This window comes from Leucoraja erinacea, chromosome 21 (assembly GCF_028641065.1).
Source record: "Leucoraja erinacea ecotype New England chromosome 21, Leri_hhj_1, whole genome shotgun sequence".
Lineage (NCBI taxonomy): Eukaryota > Metazoa > Chordata > Chondrichthyes > Rajiformes > Rajidae > Leucoraja > Leucoraja erinaceus.
The window spans coordinates 17055490-17075364 of record NC_073397.1 but is presented as its reverse complement, the minus strand read 5'-3'; the positions used below and the strand labels follow the sequence as shown (position 1 = coordinate 17075364).

At 45.0% G+C, this 19875-nt stretch overlaps 1 protein-coding gene across 1 annotated transcript in view; it reads right to left on the bottom strand.

The window, feature by feature from the left end:
• Window positions 1–252: 252 nt before the first annotated feature.
• Window positions 253–19875, bottom strand: part of LOC129707308 (transcriptional repressor scratch 1-like) — a 31841-nt gene continuing 12218 nt past the window's right edge. The window contains exon 2 of the mRNA XM_055652247.1: window positions 253–2643. Within this exon, the coding sequence (XP_055508222.1) occupies window positions 1931–2643 (713 nt within the window). The 3' untranslated portion in view covers window positions 253–1930. The remainder of the gene's footprint in view (window positions 2644–19875) is intronic.

Sequence of the window (19875 nt, the reverse complement as noted above, 5' to 3'; positions counted from 1 at the left end):
CTATATTCTATATTACTGATTGATCAAATACCTACTGTAGGTTGGCAAAAGTACTGGAGAAACTCTTTTTCCGTTTCGGCCCGAAACGTTGCCTATTTCCTTCGCTCCATAGATGCTGCCGTACCCACTGAGTTTCTCCAGCACTTTTGTCTACCTTTGATTTTCCAGCATCTGCAGTTCCTTCTTGAACAACCTACTGTACTGTAGGTTGTTAGCTGCCAGAAGGTTACAACAGTATCTGGTCACATCACAAGGCCACACTGGGGGCGGTCCAGTGGCTACTAACTCACAGCCAGAGATTCGGGTTTGATCATGACTATGTCTGTACGGAGTTTGTACATTCTCCATGTGACCACATCGGTATTCTCCGGGTGCTCCGGTTTCCTACCACACTCCGAAAGAGGTGTGGGTTTGAAGGTTCACAAAAATGCTGGAGAAACTCAGTGGGTGCGGCAGCATCTATGGAGCGAAGGAAATAGGCAACGTTTCGGGCCGTAACGGAATAAGAGTTTCTCCAGTACTTTTGCCAACCTACAGTAGGTATTTGATCAATCAGTAATATAGAATATAGATAGGTGAGGAATATAATTTCTGCATGATACATTCACCTGACTATAAGAGGTACAGAGTGGTGAATCTCTGGACATCTCTGCCACAGAGGGTAGTTGAGGCCAGTTCATTGGCTATATTTAAGAGGGAGTTAGATGTGGCCCTTGTGGCTAAGGGGATCAGGGGGTATGGAGAGAAGGCAGGTACGGGATACTGAGTTGGATGATCAGCCATGATCATATTGAATGGCGGTGCAGGCTCGAAGGGCCGAATGGCCTACTCCTGCACCTAATTTCTATGTTTCTATGTTTCGGGCCGAAACCCTTCGCTCCATAGATGCTGCTGCACTCGCTGAGTTTCTCCAGCATTTTTGTGTTCCTTCGATTTTCCAGCATCTGCAGTTCCTTCTTAAACACATGGGTTTGAAGGTTAATTGGCTTCTGCAAATTGTCTCTGGTGTGCAGGATAGTGCTAGTGTAGCGGACTTGGTGGGCCGAAGGGCCCGTTTCCGCTCTGTATCTTTAAAGCCTAAAGCTGAAATAAGAGTTTCCTGTCAGCAGCCAAATCTCTGGATTCTACTGTAGAGGAATTCAGTGCAATGGCACAAACAGTTCTCGTTGTGTAAAAATAAAAACGGATTTGCCTTAAGTCACGCTCCACATTGACCAAGCAACACACTCAAAAACATTTTCTCGTCTGCAGATCAACAGAAACAATAAACACCCCGTAAGTGAACAGTTTTAAAAAAGTCGAGTACAATTCAATCACCTTGGAAGATGCAATAAATATTTTTTCCCCTCCTTTAGCAAAAAAGCAGCATCGAAAATACAGAGGTCATCTTTGCATGTGCGTGCGTGCGTGCATGCAAGCGATGTATGTCGTTGGCATGTCCTGGGAGAGCAAATGTAACCGGTGCGTGTGTGTGTGCATGCGTGTGCGTGTGTGTGGATGCATGTGTGTGCCTGTGCACCTGCACATGCCTGTTTGAACGTGTGAATGTGTCCACGTGTGCTCTGTGCACACGTATGTGCTTTGACAGTCACAAATATATCCCAGTGCTTTCCATCCCATTTCTTCCGTCCTTTGTCCAAAGGAAAGGCAGAAGAGTAGAGTAGAGTAGAGTAGTCCTTGCTTGCATTTTGTATCGTCCCTCAGTTTTGCAAGCTGAACTTATTGGAGGTTTTATTTTCAACTTTTCAACAAAGATCCAGCATAGTTTTTTTTAGAAAGATTAATCTCAGGAAGTATTGCTTTGAAATGAAGGAAGGTGCTTTTTTTAAATCATTTTTTCCCATTCTGCTGTGTGTGTGGGTTTGTGTGTGTTTTTTTTTTGTATTTTGTTCCCCCTCCCTCTCCCCTGCCCCCTTTGAAGCGCAGGCGTTCAGGAATCTCCTTCCTGCGACCCCTTGAAGCAGGCGGACTCGTAGTGCTTGTTTAGGTAGGATTTGAGAGCGAAAGTCTTGTTGCAGCGCTTGCATCGGAAGTGTTTGAAGGCGGAGTGGGTTTGCATGTGGGCGCGGAGGTTGGAGCGGTCGGCGAACGCCTTGCCACAGTGGGCACAGCCGAAGGGTTTCTCGCCGGTGTGGGACCGGACGTGTCCCTGGAGCAGCCAGGGCCGGCTGAAGGCTTTGCCGCACGTCTCACACTTGTGCTTGAGGTCGTGGGTCAGGACGTGCATGGCCAGGGCGGGCATGGACACGTACACCTTGGAGCAGGTGGGACACTTGCGGGCCAGCTTGCTGTCCAGGCTGCGGTGGGTCTGCTTGTGCCGGCTCAGGTTGGACGAGGTGGCGTAAGTCTTGCCGCATTCGCTGCAGCTGTGCCGCTGGGCGGTGCGAGCAGCGCTCTCCGGTCGTTTCCTCGCCCGCCCGTCCGTGATAAAGAACGCGTCCATGCTGTAGCCCTCGCTGACGGCTGCCTCGCCGTTAAAGTAGCCGGCGGTGAACTCTGACTGCGGGCTGTCGGGCTCCAGGGCCTCGGGTTCTCCATAAACCTCATTGACTTTGGTATAGATGGGGCCCGGGGATCCGGCTCCCCCCTGCCTCTCCGCTCCGCTCTCATACACGGACGGGCTGATGTAGCTGTGAATGTACCCTGGACACAGAGGGATACAGAGTGATAGAGTCATACAGCATGGGAACATGGTCCAATTTGCCCATGCCGACCAAGATGCCCTATCTACGCTTGTCCCAACCTGACCATACCAACCAAAATGCCCCATCAAAGCTAGTTCCAATTTGCCTAATCCAGCCATCGATGCCAGTCCCAATTTTCCAATGTCAACCAAGATGCCCCATCTACACTAGTTCCAACTATGCTAGTCCCAATTTGCCCAACCTAACCAAAATGTCCCCTCTTTTCTAATCCCAATTTGCCAATGCAACCAAGATGCCCCATCTACATTAATCCCTACTTGCCCATGCTGACCTAGATGCACCATCTACACAGGTCCCAACTTGTCACTGCTGACCAAGATGCCCCATCTACGCTAGTCCCGTTTACCCAAGTTTGGCCCATGTCCTTATAACCCTTTGCTAGCCATGTACCTGTCCAAATGTCTTTTAAATACTCTAATAGAACCTGCCTCAACTACCTCTTCTGGCATGCACCCACCATCACCCAAATAGTTGCCCTCAGGTTCTTATTAAATGTTTGCCCTCTCACCTTACACCTTTTCCCTCTAGATCCTGATTACTCTTCTCTGGGTAAAAGACTGTGCATTCACCTTATCTATTCTCCTCATGATTTTATACACAAATCAGTAAACAACAAACGGCAAGTCAGGCAGAACCTGAACAAAGAGGAAAGGTTAACGTTTCAGGTCGGAGTCCTTTCACCAGAAGAAGGAAAACAAAGAGAGACACGAGGAACTTTAGCTGGTGGGATCGTGGGCAAAACACAGTGATGGAGGAACTCAGTGGGTCAGGCAGCATCTGTGGAGGGACTGGACAGGTGACTTTCAGGTCGAGGCCTGTAGTCCGACTCCAGGCTGAGGCAGAGCAATGTCTGAGAAGGGTCTCGACCCGAAACGTCACCCATTCCTTCTCTCCAGAGATGCTGCTGTCCCGCTGGGTAACTCCAGCTTTTTGAGTCTATCTTCGAATCACAACGGTGCCAAACTGGCGACTCTGAATACAGCCTCAGTGTACTACAGCTATACAGTGTAGGAAGGAACAGCAAATGCTAGTTTACACTGAAGATAAGACACAAAATGCTGGAGTAACTCAGCAGGACAGGTAGCCACTCGACAAATGTCCATCTACTACAGCATTTTGTGTCCATCTACTACTGCTTTATACTTGTACTGTATCTGAGAAGCTTATCTAAGATGTACCTAAGTGCTTACGTATAATGATACTTGTACTGAACCGTATACAAAAATGAATTTCACTGCACTGTGTGGCAAATAAAGTACCATTGAATCATGGGTTGGCTTTTTAAGTAGGTAACCCTTCACCAGAAGAGAATAATCGAAAGAGAGACACAAGGAGCTGCTGATGCTGAGATCCTCCAACACTTTGTTTAAGAAAGAACTGCAGATGCTGGAAAATCGAAGGTAGACAAAAATGCTGGAGAAACTCAGCGGGTGAGGCAGCATCTATGGAGCGAAGGAAATTGGCAACGTTTTGGGCCGAAACCAAAGGGTTTCGGCCCGAAACGTTGCCTATTTCCTTCGCTCAATAGATGCTGCCTCACCCGCTGAGTTTCTCCTCCAACACTTTGTTCTTTTTACAGATATATGGGTAGGAAAGGTTCAGAGTGCATAGGGACACAGGCAAGCAAATAGGACTAGCCCACTGGTCCGCATGTACAAGGTGGGCTGAAGGGTGTTTGTGCTCTCTAATGCCCCTGTCCCACTTAGGAAACCTGAACGGAAGCCTCTGGAGACTTTGCGCCCCACCCAAGGTTTCTGTGCGGTTCCCGGGGGTTGCAGGTGGTTGCCGGAGGTTGCAGATAGTGGAAGCAGGTAGGGAGACTGACAAAAACCTCCGGGAACCGCACGGAAAACTTGGGTGGGGCGCAAAGTCTCCAGAGATTTCCGTTCAGGTTTCCTAAGTGGGACAGGGGCAAGACTCTACGAACTTCATAAGTTTGTAGGTTATAGGAGCAGAATTTGGCCATTTGGTCCATCGAGTCTACTCCACCATTCAATCATTGCTGATCTATCTTTCCCACCCAACCCCTATTCTCCTGCCTTCTCCCCATAACTTTGAACACCCTTTTTAATCAAGAACCTGTCAATCTCCGCTTTAAAAATACCAAAAGAACGTGGCCTCCACAGCTGTCCGTGGCAATGAATTCCACAGGTTCGCCGCTATTTCAATAGCTGATGCTTTTGCCTACAGCTACCAAGATCTTAGCTCTGCAATCCTCTCTCGGCCTTTTAAGATGCTGTCTTCTTTGACCAAACTCATCAGTCACACTAATTTCTAGTGCAGTTCACCATTACCTTTTGCCTGATTACTTTGTTGTGCATTGTGACATTCTTTAACGATGCTATATAAATGAGTAATGTGCCATTGTTGTAGCTGTTAGAGCCAGGTAGTTTGCTGCACTGAACTGTAAGAGTATTAACCCATTGTGTGTGTGTGACTGCCACAGAGAGATACAACACACAACAAGGCCCTTCTGCCCACTGAGTCCATGCTGACCATCAATTTACCATTTACACATCCCACATTAATGCCATTTTTTTTTAAATTCTCCCCACATTCTCATCAACTTCCCCCAAGTTTCCACCACTCACCTATACTTTGGGGGCTATTTACTATAGCCAATTGGCCAAAACAGCTTTGTTTGGTGGCGGAAACTGAGGCATCTGGAGGGAGAACACGCAAACTCCACACAGACAGCCCCTGACAGAACGGTGGTGCAGCAGTAGAGCCGTTCCCTTACAGTGCCAGACACCAGGGTTCGATTCTGGCCACAAGTGCTGCCTGTACAAAGTTTGTCCTTTCTCCGAATGATCGCATGGGTTTTCTCCGGGTGCTCTGGTTTCCTCCCACACTCCAAAGATGTGCAGGTTTGTAGGTTCATTGGCTTCGATAAAGTTGTAAATTGACCCTAGTGTGTAGGATAATGCTAGTGTACGGGGATTGCTGGTCGGCACGAACTCGGTGGGCCGAAGGGCCTGTTTTCGTTGTATCTCTAAACTAAACTAAACAAAACAAAACTAAACAAAACTAAACAACACCCAAGGAAAGGAATGAATCTGAGCCTCTCATACTGTGGGTCAGCAGCTCTACCAGTTGTACCACTGTCTTTTGAGAGAGTCTGCCATTTGCCACACCTTTCCTGAAAGAACACTACATACAGTACAGTATAGACTGAGAGACTGCATGGAAACAGGCCCTTCAGCCCACCAAATCCATGCTGACCATCGATCACCCATTCAGACTAGTTCTACGTTATCCTACATTCTCATCTACTCCCTACACACTAGTGTCAATTTACAGGTCAATTAACCTACAAACCCTTTTATCTTGTGGAAAAAAAGGAATTGCAGTTGCTGGTTAATACTCAAAAGGACACAAAGTGCTCTCAACGAGTCAGGCAGCATTTCTGGAGAACATGAACAGGTGACGTTTCGGGTCAAGACCCTTCTTCAGATTTTTACTAATTCTTCATTCTGAAGAAGGGTCATGACCCGAAACGTCAGCTATCCATATCCCTAGCGCGCCGAAGAAAGCATTTCATCAGGACACATCACAGCACGGATTGGGAACAGCTCCATCCAAGGCCGCAAGAAATTGCAGAGAATTGTGGACGCAGCCCAGACCATCACGCAAACCGACCTCCCTTCCGTTGATTCCATGCATACCTCACGCTGCCTTGGTAAAGGCCACCAGCATAATCAAAGACGAGTCGCACCCCAGCCACTTCCCCTTCTCCCCCTCCCATCGGGCAAAAGTTATAGAAGTGTGAAAACACACACCTCCAGATTCAGGGACAGTTTCAGGCACCTGAACCATCCTGTAATCAGGCAACTGAACCATCCTACCAACAACCAGAGAACAGTCCTGAGCTACTATCTACCTCATTGGAGACCCTCTTTGATTAAACTTTACTGGACTTTATCTTGTACTAAACGTTATTCCCTTTATCCTGTATCTGTACACTGTGGATGGCTCGTTAATTGTAGTTATGTATTGTCTTTCCGCTGACTGGTTAGCACGCAATAAAAGCTTTTCACTGTACCTCGATGCACGTGACAATAAACTAAACTAGACTTTGATCTTTCCTGGTTTGGAAGTTTATCTGGTGTCATACCTCAGCCATGTATAATGTTTCTTCTCTGAATGACATCCATGGCCCAGATCCAAAAGTAAAAGACAATCCATTCATTTTATGGTAATTTCCTTAATTTAAAATAGGTGCCTTTTTCAGGCTGCATTTCTATGTGTCTGAGATGCTGACACAAGCCATGTCTTCATTGTACCTCAGTGTCCTTATGCATGCGACTATAAATTCAATTTAATTAATTCCTCAAATTTATAACTCCCAATGGCCACCGTGGGATTTGAACTTCAGTTTGTTAGTATAGGTTGGGTCACTTTTATGCATGATTTGTACATGAAAAAAGGGACTAATGGGCTGTTTAAATTTAGTTTAAGAGATACAGCATGGAATCAAGGCCTTCGGCCCACCGAGTCCACACTGACCAGCGATCCCCATACACCAGCATTATCCTACACACTAGGGATAATTTATAATCTTTACCGAAGCCAATTAACCTACAAGCCTGCACATCTTTGGGTGTGTGAGGAAACAGGAACACCCAGGGAAAACCCAGGTGGTCTCGGGAGAATGTACATACCCATAGTCAGGATGGAATCCGGGTCTCTGGCACTGTAAGGCTGCAACGGCACCGCTGTGTCACCATGCACCCCTTGTGGATTGGGGATAATGGATTGTTTTTCTTGCCTTTTATTTGTACTTGCCCAGGAATTACTATGAGGGCCTGTTTCAGAATCTGCAAGACTGTGTTCTCCAGAGATACTGCCTGACCTGCTGAGTTATTCCAGCACTTCGTGCTCTCTGCAAAACCAAACTCAATTTAAGTGAATTGATTTACCCAAGAGTACGGTATTGGGCTGATGATAAATGACAGCCCTATTTACTTTACCCTACAAGTCAATGTGGCAGACTCTGTTATTTTACCACTCGCCGGTGTCATATTACTTGTGTGGATCGGTTGAATCTGAGAGATGGTTACAGGTGCAGTCATAGAATCATAGTCCTACAGCATGAAAACAGGCCCTTCGGCCCAACTTGCCCATGCTGACCAACATGCTCCATCTACACTAGTCCCACCTGTCAGCATTTGGCCCATGGTGAATCTCTGGAATTCTCTGCCACAGAAGGTAGTTGAGGCCAGTTCATTGGCTATATTTAAGAGGGAGTTAGATGTGGCCCTTGTGGCAAAAGGGATCAGGGGGTATGGAGAGAAGGCAGGTACAGGATACTGAGTTGGATGATCAGCCATGATCATATTGAATGGCGGTGCAGGCTCAAAGGGCCGAATGGCCTATTCCTGCACCTATTTTCTATGTTTCTATATCCCTCTAAATCTATCCTATCTATGTATCTATCTAAATGTTTCTTAAACGTTATGATAGTACCTGCCTCAACTACCTCTTCCGACCGCTCGTTCCATACACGTACCAACCTTTGTGTAATAAAATTGCCCTTCAAGTTCCTATCAAACCTTTCCCCCCTCACCTTTAACCTATGTCCTCTGCTTCTCGATTCTTCCACTATGAGTAAAAACTCTTTGCGTTTATCCCATCCATCTTGTACACCTCTATGATCACCCCCTCATCCTCTTGTGCTCCAAGGAATAAAGTCCTAGCATGCACAACTTCTCCCTACAGCTCAGGCCCTCGAGTCCTGGCAACATCCTCGTAAAACGTTTCTGCACTCTCTCACGCTTAACAACATATTTCCCATAATAGGGTGACCAAAACTGAACACATCACTCTAAATGTGGCCTCATTAATGCCTTGTATAACTGTACAGGAACTATGTACCTGCACTCCTAGATCCCACTGCTCTATAACATTCCCCCGAGGCATGCCATTCACTGTGTCAGTCACAGAGCAACGTACCAAGCAGAACCTTGTCAAATGTCTTGCTGAAGTCTATATATACAACATCAACAGCTCTGACCTCATCAACCTTTTTGGTCACTACTTTGGTTACTACTCTGGGTAAAGACACAGTGCGTTCACCCTATTATTCATGCCCACAAGAACAGGCTGGATCGGCTTTCTTCTGAGGTGTAGGCATGGACAAGGTGGGCCGAATGGCCTGTTTCGTGCTGTGCAGCTCACCCTGGAGTGTGGGAGGCTAAGGGGTGACCGTGTACAGGTATATATTTTGGTACAAAATTAAATCCAACCTTATCCTGAGCAGACCATAGCCAATCCCAACACAAACCACTGGGCATATCATTTTTACCCATTTTACCGCTGTCAAACCCACCCTTTTCTGTGCCAATGGCAATTTCAAACATACCTTTGGCCTGTTTGTGAATTAAACAACATCCTGATAAAGCACAGAGAAAGTGCATTAATAAATAAGCAAATCATTCTGTGCTGGTTAAAATACTGAACCATGCTGACCATAAGTCACAGAGTCATACAGCGTGGAAACTGACCCTTCGATCCAACTTGTCCACACCGGCCAACATGTCATATCTAGTCCCACCTGCCTGCGTTTCACCCATATCCCTCTAAACCTGTCCATTGATCCATGTACCTGTCCAAAGGTCTTTTAAATGTTGCAATAGTACATGCCACAACTAACCCAACTTGAACAACTAATCTAGAAATAGAAAAAGCCCAACCAGAGTCCACAGTAGTTGCATAGAGGTATATAAAATCACGACAGGCGTAGATAAGGTGAATAGCTACAGTCTTTTCCCCAGGGTAGGAGAGCTGACTAGATGCATAGGTTTAAGGTGAGTGGGGGATTGAGTTAAAAAGGAGGTGAGGGGGAACCTTTTCACACAGATGGCGGTGTTTACATTGAAGGTGGCAGTGGTGGAGACAGGTACAATAACACCATTTAAAAGACATTTGAATAGGTAGGTGGTTAGAGAAGGTTTGAAGGGATATGGCCAGACATCGGCAAGTGGAACTAGCTTAGTTATGTAACTTGCTCAGCATGGACATGTTGGGCCAAAAGGCCCGTTTCCGTGCTGTATGACTCTACAATCCCACAATATAGAAATTGTACTTTTATTCTCCTTTCTTTCAAAACACAACAGATATGCGAAAAATGCTGGTCAGTTGCATGATGGTGCTTTTTGTTTTTGGTAGTTGATGGTAAGGTTTGATGAAGGGGCAGCATGGTGCCACAGCAGTAGAGTTGCTGCCTTACAGCGCCCGAGTTCCGGGTTCGATCTTGACTAAGGGTGCTGTCTGGACTAAGTTTGTACGTTCTCCCTGTGACCGCATGGCTATTCTCCCAGTTTCCTCCCACACTCCAAAGCCGTACAGGTTAGTAGGTTAATAGGCTGTGATAAACAAATTGTAAATTGTCCCTAGTTTGGAAGATAGTGCAAATGTATGGGGTGATCGCTGGTCGGCGCAGACTCGCTGGGTCAAAGGGCCTGTTTCTGCACTGTATCTCTAAACGTCTAAGGTCTAATATATCCTTGAATATTCACGTGTTATCATTAAATATCTGGCTACACTTTAAAATATTAATGCACCTGTTTTATAATAACCCAATAAAAGGTGAGTAAACTTCCCCCAACTGATTAAAAAATATAAACGTAGAAAAACATTCTAATTATTAATTTTGTGTATGAAGGTTTTGTTAGGTTAGGAGAGGATTATTATTAGCATGTGTACAGTGAAAAGCTTTGTTTTGCATGCTATCCAAACAGATCAGATAATACAATCTATAAATACGATCGTCAAAACTCACGTACAATAGATAGAGCAAAGGGGAAGATATGAGTTGCAGAATATAGTTCCCTGCATTGTCGCACTGCAGTTCCACGGATAAATTTGTAACACACTGTCCAATATTTAAACAAGGGTAAACCTTGTGCTATAATCAGGACAATTTGTTTTATACAGAAAGAAGGAACTGCAGATGCTGGTCAACAGAAAAGAACACAAAGTGCTGGAGCAACTCAGCGGGTGAGGCTGCTTCCCTGGAGAACACGGATAGGTGAGGTTTCAGATTAGACAATAGACAATAGGAGCAGGATTAGGCCAATTGGCCCTTCGAGCCAGCACCACCATTCAATGTGATCAAGTCAGGGGATATGGGGAGAAGGCAGGAACGGGGTACTGATTGGGGATGATCAATCCCCAATCAGTACCCCGTTCCTGCCTTCTCCCCATATCCCCTGACTCTGCTATTTTTATGAGCCCTATCTAGCTCTCTCTTGAAAGCATCCAGAGAACCTGCCTCCACCGCCCTCTGAGGCAGAGAATTCCACAGACTCGCCACTCTCTGCGGGTCGGGGCCTGAAGAAGGGTCTGAGAATGGTCTCAACCCAAAATGTCACCTATCCATGTTCACCAGAGTTGCTCTCTTACTCCAGCATTGTGTGTCCAAGACTTGCTTTATGTTCTATATTATCATATCCCTCAATGTACCAAATTGAGAAGACACCCGGAATGGGCCATGGAGCTGAAAAGCGGACGGGCTGCCGAGAATAGATGGGGACTGTGCACTGCGGGACCTGGCAAGAGGCCGCCGAGAAAAAAGAGGGGGGGGGGGGGGGGGCGCTGATAACGACGGGAGACCCGGTGGGGAGAGGGGGGGGGGCATCTGTGGCCTGGTTCGCCGCTGCGAGAAGTTACAACTGTACTAGGAACTTTTTGAAACTTTGTCTGCGCCGGAAACGCGGTGGCTTTTGTCTGCTGCCTGGGTGAAGTCTGCTGTATGGTTTAACCGGATTGTGTGTAAAAACAACGCTTTTCACTGTACCTAGATACATGTGACAATAAAGTATCATTCATTCATTCATTCATTCATTCAAATCTCTTGGTCTGGAGGGAATTGCCTTCAGGTGCAATGAATGCTGTTGGGTGGAGTAATCGGTGAAAGCACCAGACAAACACATCACAACCTTGTTATTAATATCTCACAGTGTGATTTCAGGTCCTTAGTCTCTATTTAGCAAACTATTAATGCAGAACCTGCAATACTTTTGGCATCAGGATTCATTCTTTTTATTTTTAGCTTGCATGCTCTGTCAAGCTGTGCATCCCCTCCTGCTGCACTGCTGCTGCACTGCTGCTCCGATATTTGAAGAAGATTGTTGTGATCTAGTGCTTGTGCTACCAGTAAATCCAAAGAATGTGAATTCTAATCCCGCCACAGCAGTTAAAGAATTTAAATCATTTTAAAATATGTCGGCATCAGTAAAACGGGCTAAAGTTATTGTATTGTAAAAATATGTGTGAAGCTTTCTCTCCCTCTCTCGTTAGTTCTGTTTTATTTACATAGGGCTCTCTCTCTGCTATGTTGCTCTTTTCCTCGTTATCTCCTCCACTCTACATCTCCATCCCATCCTTCTTTCTACCATTTCTTTCCCTCTTTCCCTCTCCCATTCAATCACCCTCTCCCCTCCCGGCCTTTGTTGCACTCCCTTTCCATTTACTACTGTCCTTCCTTATCCCTAAAAGGCATGAAGTGCTGGAGTAACTCAGCGGGTCAGGCAGCATCTCTGCAGAACATGGACAGGTGATATTTCAAGTCGGGGCCCTCCGTTGAAATTTCAGGAGGACAGCCGGAAGAGAGGAGAGGCAGGACAAAGCATGGCAGGTAACAGGCTGATAAGGGGTTTTGATAGGCAGATGGGTAGATAGCGTGTAAAACAAAGCTTTTTGCTGTACCTCAGTGACAATAATAAACCTAAACCTTCAGTTCTGCATTAATTATCCGGCCTAGATTATATGTGCAGGTCTGAAGAAGGGTTCCAATCCAACATTGACTGTCCAGTTCCCTCCAGAGATGCTGCCTGACCCACTGAGTTCCAACATCTACAATCTATTAAGTCTTGTGATATTCAGATTGCCAGTTAGGTATATAAGATAGAGTGTAATGGATCCCATGGGAGGGGCGGCACAGTGGTGCAGGAATTGACGGAATTACTGCCTTACAGCGCTAGAGACCTGGGTTCGATTCTGACAACGAGTGCTGTCTGTACGGAGTTTGTGCGTTCTCCCCGTGACCGCGTGGGTTTTCGCCGGGTGCTCCTGTTTCCTCGAACATTCCACAGACATACATCTTTGTAGGTTAATTGGGTTTGGTAAAACATTGTAAATTGGCCCTAGCGTGTGGGATAGTGTTAGTGGACGGGGTGATCGCTGGTCAGATCGGACTCAGTGGACCGTTTCCGCGCTGCATCTCTAAAACTAAAACAAAAAACTAAAAGTCTTGCAAAAATGTTGTCAACTCTCTCACCTCTACTTCTCAGTAAATCTCAACACAGAACTATAACATTTACATGTGTGGGAAAGAACTGCAGATGCTGGTTTAAATCGAAGGTAGACACAAAATGCTGGAGTAACTCAGCAGGACCGGCAGCATCTCTAACAAGCAACATTAACCAAGCAGCAGGGACTTAGTTTAGGTTAGAGATAGTTTCACGATACAGTGTGGAAATGGGCCCTTTGGCCCACCAAGTCCAATGCTGACCAGCAATCCCCATATGCATCTGACTTCCGCATTTTAAAAATATTATGGGAGCTTGGCACTATATACAGATGTCCATAAGTCTTGTATTCATAACCCAGGGAAGACCTGTATAAACTGTGGGAAGAAATATGCAGCATCACTGGGACTTTAGGGTGACCACCTGTTACATCCCAGTTTAGTTCCTGGTTTTAGTTTAGTTTAGTTTAGGAATATAGCATGGGAACAGGCCCTTCGGCCCATTGAATGTGCGCCGACCAGCGATCAACCTATACACGAGTTCTATCCAACACACAAGGGACAATTTACTGAAGCCAAGTAACCTACAAACCTGCACATCTTTGGAACATGGGAGAAAACCGGAGTACCCGGAAAAAACCCACGCGGTCACAGGGAGAACATACAAACTCTGTACTGACAGCACCCATAGTCAGGATCAAAATCGGGTCTCTGGCGCTGTGAGGCAGCGTTGCACCACCGTGCCGCCCCATTTTGTTTTGTTTCACAGGGCAATGTATCCTTGTTAAATGCCAACTACTAACCACAGGTTGTTTTGCAGTCCGGGATATGCAATGTATATTTAGGACACTAATGTGTGGTGTAAGGAGGGAGCAAATCTACTTTTTTAAAGCACAGGGTTAAGTCAGCATTGTTATTGCCGCATTACATAATCTAAACAAAAATATTCATTTTTGTAGCATCTTTCATGGTCTCTGGTGTTCAAATCCCACAATGGCAGCAAAGTAATTTAATTCAATTAATAGTGAAGCTGAAATATAGAGCTAGTGAGATTAATAATGATCAGGAAACTACTAGGTTGTTATTAAAACCCTCTTAGTTCACCGATGGTCTTTAAGGAGTTGAAGGTACCTAAGGTAGACACAAAGCGCTGGAGTAACTCAGCAGGTTTGGGTGCATCGATGGAGAAAAAGGATACATGATGTTTCAGGTCGGGACTTCTTCATATCCTTACCTAGTCTGGTTTTTGTTACTTCAAACCCACATCGATATACAGCACAGCAACCACAACATCTGTGCCGAACATGATACCAAGGCCAACTCTTATCTACCTGCACATAATATATATCCTTCCATTCCCAGCATATCCATGTACCTATCTAAAAGCTTAAATGTCACCATCATATCTGACTCCACCTGACAGCAAACAAACACTCTGAGCAAAACCCTAAGTGCTGGAGTAACTCTGGGTCAGACATTAGTCAGAGGACATAGATGAGGCAGGTGATGACACCATTTAAAATACATTTGGACAGGTACATGGATAGGAGAGATTAAGAGAGATATGGGCTGAATGTGGGCAGGTTGAACTAGCTTAGATGGGGCCTTTTGGTCGGCATGAGCAAGTTGGGCCAAAGTGCCTGTTTGACTGTATTAGTCTGAGGTGGGAATAGACAGGCAATATTTAGGGTTGGGATCAGTCCAAAGAAGGGTTCCAACCCGAAATATCAACCTGTACTTTACCTCCACAGATGCTGCCTGACGCTGTAAGTTCCTCCAGCAGTTTGTGTTTAGCACACATGTCAGAAGAATGATCCCAGGAATGATTGGGTTAACATATGATGAGCTTTGGAAGGCACTGAAGCTTAGATAGATGAAGGGGAACCTCGTTGAATAGTGAAAGGCCTGCATAGGGTGAATGTGGAGAGGATGTTTCCACTAGTGGGAGTATCTAGGACCAGAGGCAGTAGCCTCAGAATAAAAGGATATGCCTTTAGAAAGCAGATAAGGAGGAATTTATTTAGTTAGAAGGTGGTGAATCTGTGGTATTCATTTATTGACACACACAGCTGTGGAGACCAAGTCAATGAATATTTTTAAGGCAGAGATTGGCAGATTCTTGATGAGTAAGGATGTCAGGGGTTATGGGGAGAAGGCAGGAGAATGGGGTTGAGAGGGAAAGATAGATCAGACATGATATAATGGCAGCAAGGACCTGATGGGCCGAATGGCTTCATTCTGCTCCTAGAACTTATGAAATATTTAATGTTCCAACTTCAGGTAACTCACTTCTCCTCTGTCTCTTCTATTTATTTCTGATCTACTCAAGTTCCGCCATTTACCATCCTGGACATCCATTCCATTCACTGTCAGTGCACCATAGATACAGTATGTACACTTTATAATTTGCTCCGCTGTTACTTGCCAAGGCCTCTTTGACTGCACCTTCCAAATCCATGACCTCCAACAGTTGGATAAGGACAGCAGGCATATGGGAAAATCAGCATGTACACATTTTCTTCTAAGTATGTCCTGACTTAGAAATATATCATCTTTCCTTCATACGTTTATTTTACATAGACACAAAATGCAGGAGTAACTCAGTAGGTCAGGCAACATCTCTGGAAAAAAAGAAATACGTGGCATTTTGGGTCGGAAACCTTCTTCAAACTTTTAAATTTATTTTAGTTTAGGTTACAGATTTTAGTTTAGAAAGACTTGTCCTTGATTATGCTGGTGACCTTGCCGAGGCATTGTGAAGTATAGATGGAGTCTGAAGAAGGGTCTCGACCCGAAACATCACCCCTTCCTTCTCTCCAAAGGTGCTGCCTGCCCCGCTGAGTTACTCCAGCATTTTGTGTCTATAGGGAGAGGTTGGGCAGACTAAGACTTTATTCCTTGCAGGAGGATGAGGGGTGATCTTATAACCATAACTTTCCCAACTTTAAATCTGGGTTATGCTCACAGAGCCTTTTGATGAAAGGAAACTTCTCACATCAATAATACAATATTAGTATTACATGGTTTTCAAATTAAGCTCTATTTATTTTGGGACCGGTGTAGATGAGGCATTGGTCGGCATGGACAAGTTGGGCCGAAGGGTCTATTTCCACGCTGTGTGATTCACTGACTCCATGGTGCTCGCTGTGAAGCTTCAGCAAGTGAGGCTTATCAATGACTGATAAGTCAAGTCACATTTATTTATATAGCACATTTAAAAAAACAACTCTCGTTGGCCAAAGTGCTTCACATTTGTTATAAGAATAGTATAAACAAACAAACTACATACATATATACATATAGCCCTCGCTCAGTGGACGTCAGGAAAGGGTTGGGAGTATAGATAAGATTTTAGTCTTGACTTAAAGGAGTCGATGGAGGGGGCAGTTCTGATGGGAAGGGGGATGCTGTTCCACAGTCTGGGAGCTGCAACCGCAAAGGCACGGCCGCCCCTAAGCTTATGCCTAGACCGTGGGATATTCAGCAGCCCCACGTCGGCCGATCTGAGGGACCTGGAGATGGAGTGGTGGGTGAGAAGACTTTTAATGTAGGAGGGGGCAAGCCCATTGAGGGCTTTGTAGACATAGAGGAGGGTCTTGAAATGTATACGGAACCGCACAGGGAGCCAGTGGAGAGAGGTCAGGATCGGGGTGATGTGGTCCCTTTTTCGGGTGCCCGTCAGGAGTCTCGCTGCGGCGTTTTGGACCAGTTGCAGGCTGGACAGGGAAGATTGGCTGATGCCGGTGTAAAGAGAGTTGCAGTAATCTAGGCGGGAGGAGATAAATGTGTGGATGATCTTTTCGAGGTCATCAAAGTGGAGGAATTGTTTTATTTTAGCTATCGTACGAAGCTGAAAGAAGCTAGCTTTTACCACGGCATTGACTTGTTTGTCAAATTTCAGTGCTGAGTCAAATATCACGCCGAGGTTTTTGATGTGAGGTTTGAGTAGTGGGGTAAGGCTTCCAAGACTGCCTGCTATCATTTTGATTGAGTCCTAGGGGCCGAGAAGGATGACCTCAGACTTACTCTCATTTACTTGGATAAAGATAAAGTGTTCCGAGTGTGTGAAAGGTGTCATCTAAAGGAAATCTTTCTTCATTGAAAAAAAAACGCACAACTTCCTGCTACAATCTACAATCTGAGTGTTACTTGTTTTTGTATATTAAATAATATTTATTTTGGAAAGCTGTACCCTTCTTATAAGAAAGGTGGGGTCTTTAAATACTTAGCCAGGGTGTTTTTTACCAAGAGTAGGGAAATCAAAAAACAGAGGACATAAGTTTAAGCTGAGAAGGGAAAGAATTAATAGGAACCTGAAGGGCAACTTTTTAACATGGAGAATGGTGGCTGTATGGAACGAGCTGCCAGAGGAAGTAGTTGGGGCAGGTACAAATTACAGCATGTAAAAGACACTTGGACAGGTACTTAGACAGGAAGAATGTTGAGGGATATGGGCCAAACGTGGGCAAATGGGACTAGCTTAGATGGGGCATCTTGGTCGTCATGGGCTTATGGGCTTGTTTCCATGCTCTATGACTCACTGACTCCATGGTGCTAGCTGTGAAGCCTCATGAAGCAGCTGTCCCTGTAACAGTGATTCCAGACAGTGAACCAATGCTTAGATTCAAATGACCTCTGGTTAAGTGCTGGACTAGCTGGTGTATAGACAGGAAAGGGAACACCAGATCAAGGTAGGACGAGGTGGGCCGAAGGGCCTATTTCTGTGTTATATGACTGTATGATTCTAATACACGAACCTCTAATGAATTTCTAGCACTGAAATTGTTTCTAATTGTATTATTTTTAATAATTGTAGTTTAGTTTCGTTTATTATTGTCATGTGTACCAAGGTACAGTGAAAAACCTTTTGATGCCTGCTATCCAATCAGCGGAAAGGCCATACATGATTACAATCAAGCCATCCACAGTGTACAGGATAAACGGAATAATGTTTACTGCACTATAAAGTCCAGTGAAGTCTGATTAAAGATAATTCAAAGGTCTCCAATGAAGTAGATGGGAGGTCAGGATTGCTCTCTAGTTGGTGAGAGGATGGTTCAGTTGCCTGATAACAGCTGGGAAGAAACTGTCCCTGAATCTGGAGGTGTCATTTCAAGTTGGGACCAGTCTTCACATTTCTGTCTCAACCCTAACTATTGGTCTCTCAAACCTGCCCTGCCATTCAATATGCCCCAGATTGTGAGAGGGCAGTTCAGTTGCCTGATAACAGCTGAGAAGAAGCTTCCCTGGATCTGGAGGACTGTCCCTGAATGTTGTTATTTTGTAAAATCATCTCAAGCTGTCTAAAGATCATCGGGCAAGAGCAGATCAGGTACTTGGAATCTGCCGCTGCGAATTAGTAACTGTTTGTGGACAGTCAGCATGGCTTGATCAGTCAGACCTCCAGGTTGATAGGTCTGCAGGCTGCAAGAAGTGTGGTGTAGAGCGTGTAGGAAGTAGTTTACTTCAGTTTTTTATTTTTTATTTTTTATTTATTTTTGTTAGAAGTAAGTACAATACTGTGGTACCTCAGTACTTAATACTTGTTGACACATTACATTTCATATACAACTTCTTATTTTTTAATTTAATAGCAAAACAGGAATAAGGAAGAAAAGAGTAGAAAAGATGAGATTTACATAAGTGGTGCGTGAGATAGAAAAATAGTCCAAAAGAAGAAAGAAGGAGAAAGAGACAAAAAATAAAAATAAAAATAAAAGAAGAAAAGGACAAAGGAGATTGAAAGCTAAATACCTATTTCATGTTCCAGGCCACTCGTCACCTGATTCTAAAATATTTTATTTCTATGGTTGTGTTGCACCATATGCTTGTAAGAAATCGATAACAGGAGACCATATAGTTTAGTTTAGTTTAGTTTAGTTGTGTTTACTTTAGTTTATTGTCACGTGCACCGAGTTACAGAGAAAAGCTTTGGTTTCATGCTAACCATCGATGGAAAGACGATGTATGATTACACATTTTCTTAGCTTAGTTTAGAGATACAGTGAGGAAACAGGTTTGTAGCCCCACCGAGTCTGCACCGACCATCAATCACCCGTTCTCACCAGTTCTATGTTATTCTACTTTTCCCATCCACTCCCTTCACACTAGGGTGAATTCACAGGTAACCTATAAACCTGTATGTCTTTACGACATGGGAGGTAACTGGAACACCCGGAGCAATCCCACGCGATCACAAAGAGAATGTACCAACTCTGTGCAGGCAGCACCCGAGGTCAGGATCGAACCCAGGTCTCTGGCGCTGTAAGTCAGCAGCTCTACCGCTGTGCCATTGTGCTGCCCCTAGTCAATACAGGGTTGAGGTCTGACTGGGTGATAAACCAATAATCAGAAAGAACGCAACCAAGGAGTGGACAGAGGGGGGAAGAGCCAACACTCAGGATTGAGATTGGGGATTCATGAAGTAGATGGTGGGGGCCTTGACCATGCTTGTCAGGGTGGTGGTAGAGGCAGATATGTTAGTGCCATTTTTTTGGATAGACACATGGAAGTGCAGGGAATAGAGGGATATGGAACATGTCCAGGCAGATGAGATCAGTTTAACTTGGCATCATGTTCGGCACAGTCATTGTGGGCAGAAGGGCCTGGTCCAGTGCTCTACTGTTCTATGTTCTATAATGGATCATAATTTTTAATGGGGAAGAAGCCGATGGCATCGCACTGGGCCAGGCCGACCCCTACTTCATCTATCCAGTGCCACCAGGACATTGAGCCTGAAAGCAAGAATATAATAACATTTCCTTGGGCCAATATTGGACTTTTCAGAAACTTGGATGCCTCAAGATGGCGGTGGAACATGGCCAGCCTCTGCGTGATATTCCAGAAATCTATTGTACTGTATATATTATGATTTAATTGGATAGCATACATTACAAGCTTTTCACTGTATCTCGGCCCATG